The 12,922-nt window shown below is 38.8% G+C and overlaps 2 protein-coding genes across 7 annotated transcripts in view; both read left to right on the plus strand.

Annotated features, from left to right (window-relative positions):
* The first annotated feature begins 79 nt into the window (after positions 1 to 79).
* cpb2 (carboxypeptidase B2 (plasma)) lies at positions 80 to 4,454 on the plus strand. The gene is made up of 11 exons (XM_057829391.1): positions 80 to 205; positions 308 to 383; positions 457 to 581; positions 672 to 780; positions 859 to 960; positions 1,562 to 1,663; positions 1,740 to 1,850; positions 1,930 to 2,020; positions 2,339 to 2,541; positions 2,635 to 2,719; positions 2,824 to 4,454. Exons 1-11 carry the CDS (start codon positions 108 to 110, stop codon positions 3,033 to 3,035), a joined length of 1,314 nt encoding a protein of 437 aa, XP_057685374.1. The 5' UTR covers positions 80 to 107; the 3' UTR covers positions 3,036 to 4,454.
* A 173-nt stretch (positions 4,455 to 4,627) lies between these two features.
* Positions 4,628 to 12,922, plus strand: part of zc3h13 (zinc finger CCCH-type containing 13) — a 29,684-nt gene continuing 21,389 nt past the window's right edge. For 3 of the 6 annotated variants that reach the window (XM_057829912.1, XM_057829913.1, XM_057829909.1), the window contains exons 1-8: positions 4,628 to 4,786; positions 9,252 to 9,422; positions 9,515 to 9,618; positions 9,873 to 9,990; positions 10,863 to 10,968; positions 11,080 to 11,246; positions 11,528 to 11,670; positions 11,831 to 12,031. In XM_057829912.1, coding sequence (XP_057685895.1) covers positions 9,261 to 9,422; positions 9,515 to 9,618; positions 9,873 to 9,990; positions 10,863 to 10,968; positions 11,080 to 11,246; positions 11,528 to 11,670; positions 11,831 to 12,031 — 1,001 coding nt within the window. In that variant the 5' untranslated portion in view covers positions 4,628 to 4,786; positions 9,252 to 9,260. Of the gene's footprint in view, positions 4,870 to 9,251; positions 9,423 to 9,514; positions 9,619 to 9,872; positions 9,991 to 10,862; positions 10,969 to 11,079; positions 11,247 to 11,527; positions 11,671 to 11,830; positions 12,032 to 12,922 lie in introns of all 6 variants that reach the window. The other 3 variants (XM_057829914.1, XM_057829911.1, XM_057829910.1) reach the window with 2 other exon arrangements.

Consider the following 12,922-nt stretch of genomic DNA (forward strand, 5'->3'; position numbering starts at 1 on the left):
TAGCCATATGCATTGATCTATGCCCTTGTTCCATGAACAGGCAAAAGTTTAACTTTTAAATAAACACTTAAATCAATAACACCTCCCTACCGTCACAGCTTGAACAAATGTCCGTCATTTGTATCTTTTCCATCATGAAGACACTCTTAATTTGGTCTGTTTTGATGGTACAACTCCTCAAGATAGGACTCTGCTCTGAAAAACAGTAAGTTAGTTTGCGTTTTTGTTCTTTTGCACTATAAGATGAAACATTACGTATCTACAGATCTAGCTTTTACATTTGTTTTCTTTATTGTTTTTTTTCTAGTGACCAAATTTTGTCAATCACACCAACAACACTAGAACAAGTGGGGATCTTGAAGAACATCTCCAGTCAATATGAGGTAAAATTGACTTGCAGTTATTTTTCCCCTTTTTTTTCTGCTCCTGCAACGTGTCCTTGTGACATGTCCACAGACTGCATTATGGCAGCCCGTCCACCCTCAGTATATCAAAGAAGAAACTCAAGTTCACCTCTTCGTTCCTGCAAACAGCTCAGACACAGTCAAGGATTTGTTGCAGCGATACGATATGGGACATGAGTACGCTGCCTGTATAAAAAGCATAATTACATCTAAATACAATAGGTCTTATTTCAGTGGATCAAAACCTTCTCAACCTGTGTTTTCTAGAGTGTTGCTGGACAACACAAATCTACTGATTGAAATGCAAACGAGGAACGATTCCACGGACCCGAGAAGCAGCACGAGTTTCTATGAACGTTATCACAGCCTGGAAGATGTATTTGCCATCCATAACATGCTAACTTCTCCCACAATCCTGGAATGACCTGCTCTTTTTTTATCGTTTCTTCTTTAGATCTATTATTGGATCAACAGAACTGCTCAGGACCACCCAAACACCATAAAAACAATTCTCCTAGGTTCTTCATATGAAAAGCGGCCACTCTATGCTCTGAAGGTGCACATGTTCGTCCAATACCTAATGGAAATAAGCATTGTGGTGAATTTCTGAACAAGTGGCTAGATTTGATCCAATTTAAACTTGGTGTCTTCTGGATTTGTAAATTTCATCTTGGACATGATTAATGGGAGTCCCTCACAAATTCTTGTGAGACCCTATTGTGCGCTGTCATTTTATTATAATGGAAGGGTTTGTGTGTCCTAATTATTCCATGAACTATGGCAACATTCACACTGCAGGTCAAATCCGGTTTGCTCCTTTGCACCCCTAATGTGAATTTTTCATGCAGAGTAAACAGTCATGTTTCAATCTCGCCAAACAACCTGGGCTTGTTCGTTCGGGTTTATAAATCTAATATACTGTATATACAGTATAGTGGATATAACAACCTGAAATATGCCAGATTGGTTAAAAAAATGGATGGCTCGATCTTTGCGACAATACTGTATATATACCCAACAATATTGCCTACATTGTTACTTCAAAATATTTACCAAGTGGTTGCATATGGACAGACTAGGTCAGAGGTTTTATACAGTATTTGTTTTTTTTCCCGTGTGTATGTGTGTAACGTGTAAATATTCTATTCCGCTCTTAGTTGTCATTTAACAGTGAGAACAAGAATGCTTTGTGGATTGACTGTGGGATCCACGCCCGAGAGTGGATCTCTCCTGCTTTCTGTTTGTGGTTTGTACAATATGTGAGTAGCTCTGGTTTTGTAGAGTCAATGTTTTTTTTGTCATACACAATTATGTAAGACATTATTCTCTCTGCAGGCCTTAGCTTTTTACAAGCAAAACCAAGACATAACTGACATTTTGGACAACATGGACGTTTACATCTTGCCTGTGATGAATCCTGATGGTTATCGATACACATGGACTACGGTAAAACTGCATCCAGCAGATGCAGACAGTTACAGTATATATGGGGGATGCTTCATTTATCTGTGCATATGTGTCTCAGAACCGTATGTGGAGGAAGAACAGGTCAATCAGCCTGCGTCACTCCTGTGTTGGTGTAGACCTAAACCGGAATTTTGACGCTAACTGGTGCAGTAAGTAATTTACACAACTACACATGTTGACAAAATGGTGTGCCTGTTGGCATTGTGTTCAAATCTCATTGGGAGGTACTTTGATTGGAATGATCTTTTCAAATGGCTGCATACAAAATATTTGTTGGGTTTTTCTTTATCTATTTATTTGTATTTATTTTTGAATTGTGCCATTGTTGTTTTTTTAATTTCTTGAATGGAAGCCCAATAAAGGTGTGTATATGTGTATACACATACACACAAATGCAGTACAATATATGTACCGTGTTTTTCTATGCCTTTAATTTCTTGATATTCGGAGTCTCTGTTGACCACCAGCGGAGGGAGCCTCCAATGATCCCTGCAGTGAGATCTACTGCGGTGCCTTCCCTGAATCAGAACCCGAATCTGAGGCTGTGGCCAACTTTCTGCGCAGTAAGAAGGACACCATCAAGCTCTACCTGAGCATTCATGCCTACTCTCAAATGCTGCTCTTCCCATACTCGTGTACCATGGATGAAGCGGAGAACCACAATGATCTGGTGAGAGCTTATACCTAGCCCTGTCATAATCAAAATCTATATGAATGTTTTATTTGCTAATTGTGAATATCAAACTTTTATCTGTAATTTCAGCTTGAGATGGCCCAAGAAGCGTCTCAAAATATCAGGCGATATTACAGAAACACTTACAAATATGGCGCAGGAGCACAGACGATATGTGATTGGGTTTTTCTTTTTTTTTTTCTTTTTTTTTTTTTTTTTTACATTCAACCTCATTTGACTCATTCAAAGTACTGATGCATAGCTCTAACTATTTTTCAGACCTGGCTCCTGGGGGCTCCGATGACTGGGCATACAATCTTGGGATAAAGTACTCGTTCACATTTGAGCTCCAGGACCGTGGGCGCTTTGGCTTTCTTCTGCCACCATCCCACATTTCCAGGGCATGCAATGAAGCTCTTCTTGCTGTGAAGACCATTGCTACAAGAGTCATTGAGAAAACACGAGCCACAAGTCCTTCTTCAACTGCTTAAGTAAAAGTTCCAGAAAACTTTGATAAAACCTCAAAATGACTCTCTCTGTGGTCAACCTCTGTTTTATCCATATTACACAAACAAATTTGGTAGATGCATTCTAGTGATGTACACAATCGATCTCGAAGGCTGATTTTTTTTTTTTTCTTTTTGTCTCAGGGGTGATTAATTGGTTTAATTATTTGTGCATTTAAAATGGAAATTCCTCCATTGTTTTTGTAAAGATCTAAATGAAATTTGGTGGATAGGGTCTTGGGACGTCTACGCATCGATCCACTAAGCCTGATTTTTTTCCTTCTACGGCTAAATAATTAGATTAATTAAATTGTGAACTTATTGTTGGCTGTATGTCCTGAGTTAGCCAGTAGCGGGCATGCGCGCTCTTCGGTGTCTCTTGGCCGAGTTGGGTGGTTGTAGTTCATTAGGAAGTGGTTACATCACATTTTCATTTCAAGCTTTGAAAAGTGCTCGTGCATCAAAGTGCTTGAAGATATTAGAAAATAAAACCATTTCACAAATACAGCTCTTTGACCAAATAGATGTTTACAGTGAGAAATAAACAACAACCCAAAAAATTGTATTGTTATTCAAACAGTCTTCTGTTAAAATTCTTAACAGTACCTACCTTGCCATGATGGTGAGGCTTGAAACAGGCAATGGCCTTTTTTCGCTTAATGCTAGGGCTGTCAAAACGATCGCGTTAACGGGCGGTAATTATTTTTTGAAATTAATCATGTTAAAATATTTGACGCAATTAACGCACATGCCCCGCTCAAACAGATTAAAATGACAGCACAGTGCAATGTCCACTTGTTACTTGTGTTTTTTGGAGCTTTGTCGTCCTCTGCTGGCGCTTGGGTGCGACAGATTTTATGAGCTTAGGCACCCATGAGCATTGTGTAATTATTGACATCAACAATGGCGGGCTACTAGTTTATTTTTTGATTGAAAATTGTACAAATTTTATTAAAACGAAAACATTAAGAGGGGTTTTAATATAAAATTTCTATAACTTGTACTAAAATTTATCTTTTAAGAACTACAATTCTTTCTATCAATGGATCGCTTTAACAGTGTGTTAATAATGTTAATGCCATCTTGTTGATTGTTGATTTCTTGTTATAATAAACAAATACAGTACGAATGTACCGTATGTTGAATGTATATATCCATCTTGTGTCTTATCTTTCCATTCCAATTCATAAATCAATTCAATAATCCATTACAGAAAAATATGGTATATTTTATAGATGGTTTGAATTGCGATTAATTACGATTAATTAATTTTTTAGCTGTAATTAACTCGATTAAAAATTTGAATCGTTTGACAGCCCTACTTAATACTGAATGTTGGTCAATTCATGGATAAAAATGTTAAGAATTTTGTACGTCCAATGTCTAAGAACATTTAGGACCAACGGAATGATGATGGTGTATGTGCTGTTGCTGTTGCTGTACTGTATATTAAATGTAATAATTCTTTAATCACCACATATGAGCAGCCTACATCGTATTGTCGAGACATGGAAACTTTGACCGATAGATGGCGCTACAAAAATTCTTGTGTCTTTCATTGCCTTTCGCTCCCACCGAATAAGGGCCTAGACTGAATTGCAGTTGCACATCCTCCGTCAATATGCGGACTCCTGGGGAAGTGTTAGAATTTGCTTTAAAGAATAAATGTTTTTTTGTTTAGTTAGCGAGTCTTGTATCGGGATAACAGTAGATGCGACACCTATTCAGTATTCCGGGTAGGTTGTCTTGTTGTTTGTTCATCGTGCAGGACACGCGCTCGAAGACGCGAAGGCCTAGCGTTCAATGAAAACACTTGAAGGTAGCTTAGCCCCCATTCCGGCTAGCATTGGTTCGTTTGTTTTCTTGTTGACGCAAAGCTTCTCACTGTCATAAATGTCAGTTTATAGCTATTTACAGCATAATCTTTCGGATTTGCACCATTACTTAGAGGAGTTTTTTGTTTGGACAAGTAGAGAACTCTTGGCATCTGTCAGTCGTAGAATGTATGCATACATTGTTTTGTTCTAGAATGTTAAACATGGGGTAGCAGGAAGTTGATTTTGGGGGGTAGATTTGAACTGGAATGACTGGCACCCTTCTCACTAGTCAACTGGACGTATATCGCCGTCAAATCCCGTTAGTTAAATACATTGTTGCTGTAGTAAAGTAGCAGTTTATAGCCTAAATATACCGTATTTATTACTGTTTAAATTCGTACATGATAAGGAACATTGTGTTTCTGTCAGACAAACATTCATATCTAATCTGACAATGCAAGTTTTACCATTCCAATTTTCGCCCAGGCAGTTGGCAAAAAGGGTCCTTTACTTCCTCTCAACGAGGGGTGTGACAAAATATCGAAATGGTGGTATATTGTGATACTTTGTATCCCTAAAGGTTATCAATATACTCCTGTCAAGAATCGATATATCGTTTTAAAAACGTGTCAATTAAAAAAAAAAAGGCTACCATTGACTGTGCTCGACGCCCAATCCATTTAGACTGGGAACGTTCGTTCATTCAAAACCAGAGCATTCACAGTCATTCGGTCCGATTTTCGGGGCATTTACAGGTCACTTGCTTTTCATTTGAGGGCATTTACAGGTCATTTCCTGTTGTTTGAGTCACTGCCTATTCATTTGGGTGATTCCCAGGTCACTTCCTGTTCTATAACGCAAAATAAATAGCAAGTGACCCTTAAAATACCCCAAAATCAACAGGAAGTAACTGAAAATCAACAGGTGATTGACCTTAAATGGCCCAAAATTACTCATTGCCTGGCATTGGCTGCCACTGACGGCCATAGACGTTCAATTTGTTTGAAGTGGGAGGGCGAATGAACATCGTTCATTCGGTGCCACCCCTCCCACTTCAAACAGATTGAACGTCTACTAGTGATAAACTCATTCCAATTCACAGCAGAAGCTTGTTTTTTTATTCATTAGTTTTTGTAGAATGTCCTAGAATGATTTCCCGACCAATGTATCGAAAATCGTTGTATCGCTATATCGTCAGATCATCGTTATCGTGAGCTTTGTATCGCGTTTCGTATCGTGAGATACCAAGAGGTTCCCACTCATACTCTCAACCAAGGGCTTAGGTTTGCCTAGGGCCGGTAGGGACAAAATACTAGCAACTTTTCAGGATGCTCACCTTGTCCCCACCAACTTTTAAGCAACCTTATTTGCGTTATATAATGACTTGAGTTATGTAGGTCATTTAGATTGTCTTCCCATAAGTTTTGTTGTAATTGACCCCACCATTGTAAAGTGAATTATTTTCATTATTTTCAGACTTACATGTATCTCTTTTCACTTGCTGAATGTGCCAGTCCATCTTTTCCCTCCTAAATGCACATTTGATTTGCTGATGACATTACCCCGCACCCCACCAACACAGATACACACACAGACATTAGATATTAAGGATATTTTTTTTTTCCCAGACAGCAGCAGCCACTGTAAGAAATGTAAAAAGATGTAGATGTTGTGGAAGTAGGGAACACACTACTAATTTTGCTACTGAAAGTCTGACCTGCATCAGAATTAGCATAGGATTAAGCTGTGTGAACTTGCTAACCTGCAAAACTCGAGCCGGTAGTTGCTTAGAAGTCTCCTTTATGTGTTTTCTATTGGTGACGTTAATTAAACTGTGAGAAATGCAGTGAACTGAGTTATACACCCATCACCCCAATTTTACTTTTTATTTTTGTTTATGTGGTCTTAACGCAGCCCACTGGAGCTTTTTAAAAAAAAAATATATATATATATATATATTTTTTAAAGTTTGGTTGTGCTTCTGGACAAAACCGTAGTGTTTTACCTGAAGGAAGGCTCCATTTTTATTTTTTGGGTTCTTCCCTGACAAAGACGTTTTTTCAGTTATATTTGATTTGTTTATTTAGACAATGTTGAGTGATCTTAAGACAAATGTTTATTTGTTTGCATTCCTGGATAGTTAAGAGATGATTAACAAGTTTGTATTTATTGTGTACGTTAATACAATGTATTTTTCAAGTAATGCAATTTAAATTTGCTCATAAAATCCAGACATTTTTCCCAGAAGTTTTCAGAATGTTACTTTAGTAATTTTTGAAAGCAAAGGTTTGAATTGAACGGAGTAGGCTAATGCACATAAAAGTTTGTATAAGTCAATGCAGATGAATTTTGCATTGATCATTAAGAATGTCCCGTCCCCAGCAAAAAGTGTACATGCAGGTTAGGCCATATCATCCCTACCATTGTTGAGACCAAACCTACGCCTTGCTCTCAATCATTTAAATTTCTTAATTTCAGTGGCGCTTACTGGTAGCAAGTCTATTGTGATACAATTTGTATTTTCTTGACGCGCAGATGTGTAATTGGTATCGTTATTTTTCCAAAGTTTTATATTAATTCATGCCCTTCGAGACGCCCACTAAGCAGGCCACTCTGATGCTGGTATTTGATCCTCCTCATGAACAGTGGCCTATACTACGAACCGAGTTCAACCTCCCCAGAAGTAATCCAGTTTACCATCGGGTAACCGGAGTTGACAAAACCTGGTTGTCTAGTTTGTGGTCAATCGGTGCTACGACGCTGATTATGAGGTTGATTAGTCGAACCTGTGTCAACCCAGTCAGAGTTACTGCACGTTCACATAAAAGGGGGCGGTGACCAGAGTCAAATACTACTTGTGACGACGGCACGGGCACCTTACTTCACGGAGGAGGAATGCGCGATGATCATGCGGAATTATGAGGAATTAAAATCCACCCTCACCGCGAAATCCAACACCGCTTCGACGAGTAGAGCGCAACGGGTCTGTTGACAGCGAATTTACAGATCGTGTGATTTGTGAATGCGTCAATATGCCAGTTTACTTATGTCCATGAAAAGAAATAAAGCCTGCTGTCAGGACAATAAAATAAGATTTGGGACATTAACAGTAAGAAATAATTGTCACGCATCACCACACAAAACAGGATGATTGTATGTTTAGTCCCCTTGACTGTACGAATACGTATGTTCTTTTTTTTAGTTTGGACCTAAAAAATCCAGCCCGACCCGAGCCGAGTCCAATCAATAAACTTGATTTGCAGGCCCGAGCCCGACAATCCCCCCCCCCCCCAAAAAAATTATGTCGTATTTGTGAGGACTCAGGAGAAGAAGGAAATGCGGGGATGCCATGCGTTGTTGCGTAAATAAAAGCCCGTCTTTTGTAACGATTTTTCACAGTTAAACAAGACTGTAAGATGCATATTCAATAAACATTTATATCTTTTATATTTGTGCGTCTGTCCTATCAGTGGATTTGACATTTAATTTAATCTCCTCGAGTTGGCAGAAAAAAACGCAAGTTTTCTCAATGTTTAAATAGTCTACATATTTCTATGATTATTATAAATGCATCAATTTGAAGCGTTTCCATACCCCACTCCGAATCGCACGGCATACAGTGTTCTTACGCAGATATTCAGCATCACCGATGGAATACATATAGTGTCCCTGGCGAAAGAGCGCACGGACAGGCACACACAATCTGCGCGGTTGTGAGGGCCTGACTCGGCGGGTTACATTAGTGACGTCTGCCTAGATCAGTTGGCACAGGTAAAGAATTCCCTCAGCTGAAAATCTATATCTTTCATGGAGAACATCTTCCGGGTACGCCAGCGGATTCTGGCGGTCCCGAAATACCCGTGCCCTCCGGAGAGAGCCCCTCACAATCCGCGCGCCAATGTCGTATAGGTCGTCCAAGTACGCTGTCATTGTCAGGAGGACACGTCCACGGAGGAGTGCTGTTTAAATAGAGCGTGGTTAATTGGAATCATGATGTTAAGCAAGATCTAACTCTGACACGACCAGGTTTGGCGTGTGGCGTGTGTTGCCATGGCAACACTTCTCGGTTCCAACATATCCACCTTTCGTAGTCTCGCATAGCCGCGAACTTACGTCGCACGTGATAAAGTTACTCTCGAAGTTACCCTGCTAAGCCAGAAAACCGGCTTCGTAGTATAGGCCACAGGAGTCCGGGAGTTTTTTTTATTATTATTTTTAAAAAAATAATCATTGTTATTCATGGTCGTAATCTTAACTATTGAGTGCTGTTCATATGAGCAGAGTGTTTTCTAAGGAAGACAACTGAATTAAGATCATAATGAATGAATTAATTGCATCCATCCAAAAATGTAACAAAGTGTTTTTTTTTCATGGTTTCCTACAGTCCTGCAGAATGTCCAAGATCAGGCGGAAGGTTACAGTGGAGAATTCAAAAACCATATCCGATAGCAGCAGCAACCCCGCATCCAGCAGCACCAGCAATCCTGCAGCCCCATCGCGCCGACCAAGCGTGTTTGAAAGACTCGGCCCGAGCACTGGGAGTAATGCTGCTGATGTATGTAACACACAGATTGCCATGCAATATGTCATCTCTGCGCATCTTACAATGCTTTCTACACTGAGTTGTTGCTCATTTATGTCTTTCAGAGTCACTGTAGAAATTGGCTGAAGACTGGAAACTGCAGTTACGGCAACACTTGTCGCTACACACATGGAACTCAACCACGAGGCAAAGGATTTAATTTCAGCCGGTACGTTTTATTTTTATTTTTTTAATTAATTTGTGTGTATTGCTTCAGCCCTGTTGGCACTGGCTGTCCAAGCACCTTTTTGCAGCGCAAAGCTGTATTCCTGTGCTGGTGCCAAAAAAGTATAATTACTTAATAACATAATACCTAACTATCTTGTAACGTACACCTAGGACACACACACACTGGGTTTTCTGTACGAAAGGTAAGTGTATTCAGTTAACAGGTGTGAAATTGTGAATTGTCTTTCTGTGTAGTAGGTCAGCAGAGAGACCCACTGGCGATTTGCGGGAGAGGATGAAGAATAAAAGACAGGATAATGACACAGACAATGTAAAGCGTGACTTGGATGAGCCAGCATCTCCCACAGGAAGAGTAAGTTCTCTGCACATTTACTCTCTTTGGATTATTGCTGCAACGATTAATCGATTAAATCAAGTAATTTGATGAGTAAAAAAAGTTCAATTTTTCAAATTCAACTTTGCTGCTTTGATGATTCGTTTGAGTGAAAGACTTGTATTTAGTTTAATTTGGGAGAAAACACTGCCCTCTGGTGGCAATAGTGAATATGACAAAAATTACTAACATGTCTGAATCCAGCTGCTCCTTGTGAAGGCCAACATAAGGTTTTTGTTTGAGCTAATATGTTTGTTTATCCATTCATAATTTAGAGGTATAATTAGCAGTTTTTTTGTGGAATTATTTGTTTGGAAAAAAGTTTAAAAAGTTAGCATTTAAGCAAGCGGACCTTTGCTATGCAAGTTATATCCATTCGGTTAGGTTATTTAAGCTTGATTGATGAAATGCTCATAGTCGTACACGTGTTTGTGTTAGTTTTACAAAATATTAAAATGTGGAAAAGGTGAATGGGATCAGGTAAATAACTTCACAGAAACACTCAACAATTTAAATAATCATTTTAATTTATTGCTCTTGTGAAATGAAAGTGATTCTGAAACATTTCAAGCAACCGGGTATTTTGTATTCGCATTTAATTCACTTTTAAAGTGCCATCTTAGTGACTATGGATGTGCAGATTAAAATAAATGTTATTGCAAGCATAATCACTTGTCTCTTTATCTTACCTCTCCTAAAATTATTTTGCAACGCATTTAATGTTTATCTGATTACTCGTTTAATCGAACTAATTAAAGTTGGTTAATGAACAACTATATTTTTTACCTTCAAATATGTACTACATAAAGTGGTGTGTATGTCTGTGTCTGCGTTCCTGTCTGGAATCGTAGCAGAGAGACTCCTCCAGAGGTCGACATAGAGAAAAAGAGGATATCAAAATTACTAAGGAGCGCACCCCTGCCAGCGAAGAAGAGCCCATAGAGTGGGAAACAACACGTAAGGGTTTGAATGCAATTTTATAAGTTCTAACTTGGCCTGTTTTCATAAAATGTGTGAATTATTCTTGAGTCTTTGTTTGTCTTATGTCTGCTTATGATGGATTTGCAGAGTCCGATATTGGTGATTACGACTACGAGTTGTCCCTCGAGATGAAGCGGCAGAAGATTCAGCGTGAGCTTTTGAAACTGGAGCAAGAGAATTTAGAGAAAAGAGAGGAAATTGTTATCAAGAAAGAAGGGACTCCCACCAAGACAAAATCCACCGCCATGCAAAAAGTAAGGAGCAAGGGGTTGAAGCCCTCTACACCTTGAGCCATCCAGAATATTGGTTTTTACATCCGTTTTTGTACTTCTAGCAAGTATAAGTACTTTTTTTCCACCTCTGGCTGTTGATCTAGATTACTGCACATGTAACCTCTCAATGGCTCGCCATAAATATGTATCTATCTATACATGTCATGAGTGTAATTTTTCCCTCCTTTGCTGTTCTTTGGTGTAGTGTACCATATAGTGACAAATTGGTGTGTTTTAACTGTAAATATTATTCTGATTTTCAGGCCTCTCCCGAGAAGCTACGAACACGAGACTCCCCTCCAACCAGAAAGTCTACTGGTTCGCCGAAGCAAAAAAGTGGGGTTAAAGGTTCGGGTAAGAAAGAGAAGAAGGCATCCGGATCTTCACCTGTCACAGAAACTGCCAAGTACGGTTCTTTAAGTCATTTTTCAACAAGTGACATTGTACAGTTCACTTTGATCCAGATTTATCTAAATGCAGTAAAAGCCCTTTCAGTTGTTTCTTATAGGAAAAAAAAACATCAAATGATGATGAAATCTTTGCTCTTGTAATTATTTCCTTATCAGGGTGTCAAAAGGATCTCACAGTAAGAAGAAAGGTCCTCGTACCCCTAGTCCTCCACCTCCGGTGCCACTGGACCTTCCTGTGGTTGTAAAGAAACACAAAGGCAAGCACAAGAACAAAGAGAAGTGTGAAGAGAAACAGAAAGAAGGGAAAGATCGGGGACATGATGCAGAAAAACACAAAGAGAAGAAAGAGAAACGCAGGTAAAATTTCAATGTTCACATCACCACCTTAAAATCCATTCTTTTTGTATTTATGGTCCCATCCAAAAGTATCGGACCAGCAAGTTCAATTCTTTTTTGTTGTATACTGAAGACATTTGAGATTCAGATATAAAGATGAATATGGCACAAAAGTTAAGAATTATTCCAGCTTTTATTTTGTTCAATTTACATCAAGATGTTTTGAACAACCTATGAAAGTTTACTGTTTCTTTGAACTCATGTTCTTTTCAGGTGAGCAAAAGTATCAGGACTGACATTATTAATATGAAGACTATTTAATATTTGGTGGCAGAATCTTCCGAATTGGAATTAAAAATTTACGTTCTGTCTTGAACCAAATACGGAATGTACAGTTGTGGTCAAAAGTTTACATACACTTGTGAAGAAGATAATTTCATGGCTCTCTTGAGTTTCCAGTTATTACTACAACTCTGATTTTTCTCTGATAGAGTGATTGGAACAGATACTTCTTTGTCACAAAAAACATTCATGAAGTTTGGTTCTTTTATGACTTTATTATGGGTTAACAGAAAAAGTGATCAAATCTGCTGGGTCAAAAATATACATACAGCAACACGAATGAGCAATTTTGACTTCTCTGAGGCCATGTAAATTGGGCTCATTGGATGCAAACGCTACAATGGGAAAGTCAAAGGAGCTCAGCATGGATCTGAAAAAGCGAATCATTGACTTGAACAAGTCAGGAAAGTCACTTGGAGCCATTTCAAAGCAGCTGCAGGTCCCAAGAGCAACAGTGCAAACAATTGTAAGTATAAAGTGCATGGCACTGTTTGGTCACTGCCACGATCAGGAAGAAAATGCAAGCTATCACCTGCTGCTGAGAGAAAATTGGTCAGGAGGGTGAAGATT

This window comes from Corythoichthys intestinalis, chromosome 2 (genome assembly GCF_030265065.1).
Source record: "Corythoichthys intestinalis isolate RoL2023-P3 chromosome 2, ASM3026506v1, whole genome shotgun sequence".
NCBI classification, from domain to species: Eukaryota; Metazoa; Chordata; class Actinopteri; order Syngnathiformes; family Syngnathidae; genus Corythoichthys; species Corythoichthys intestinalis.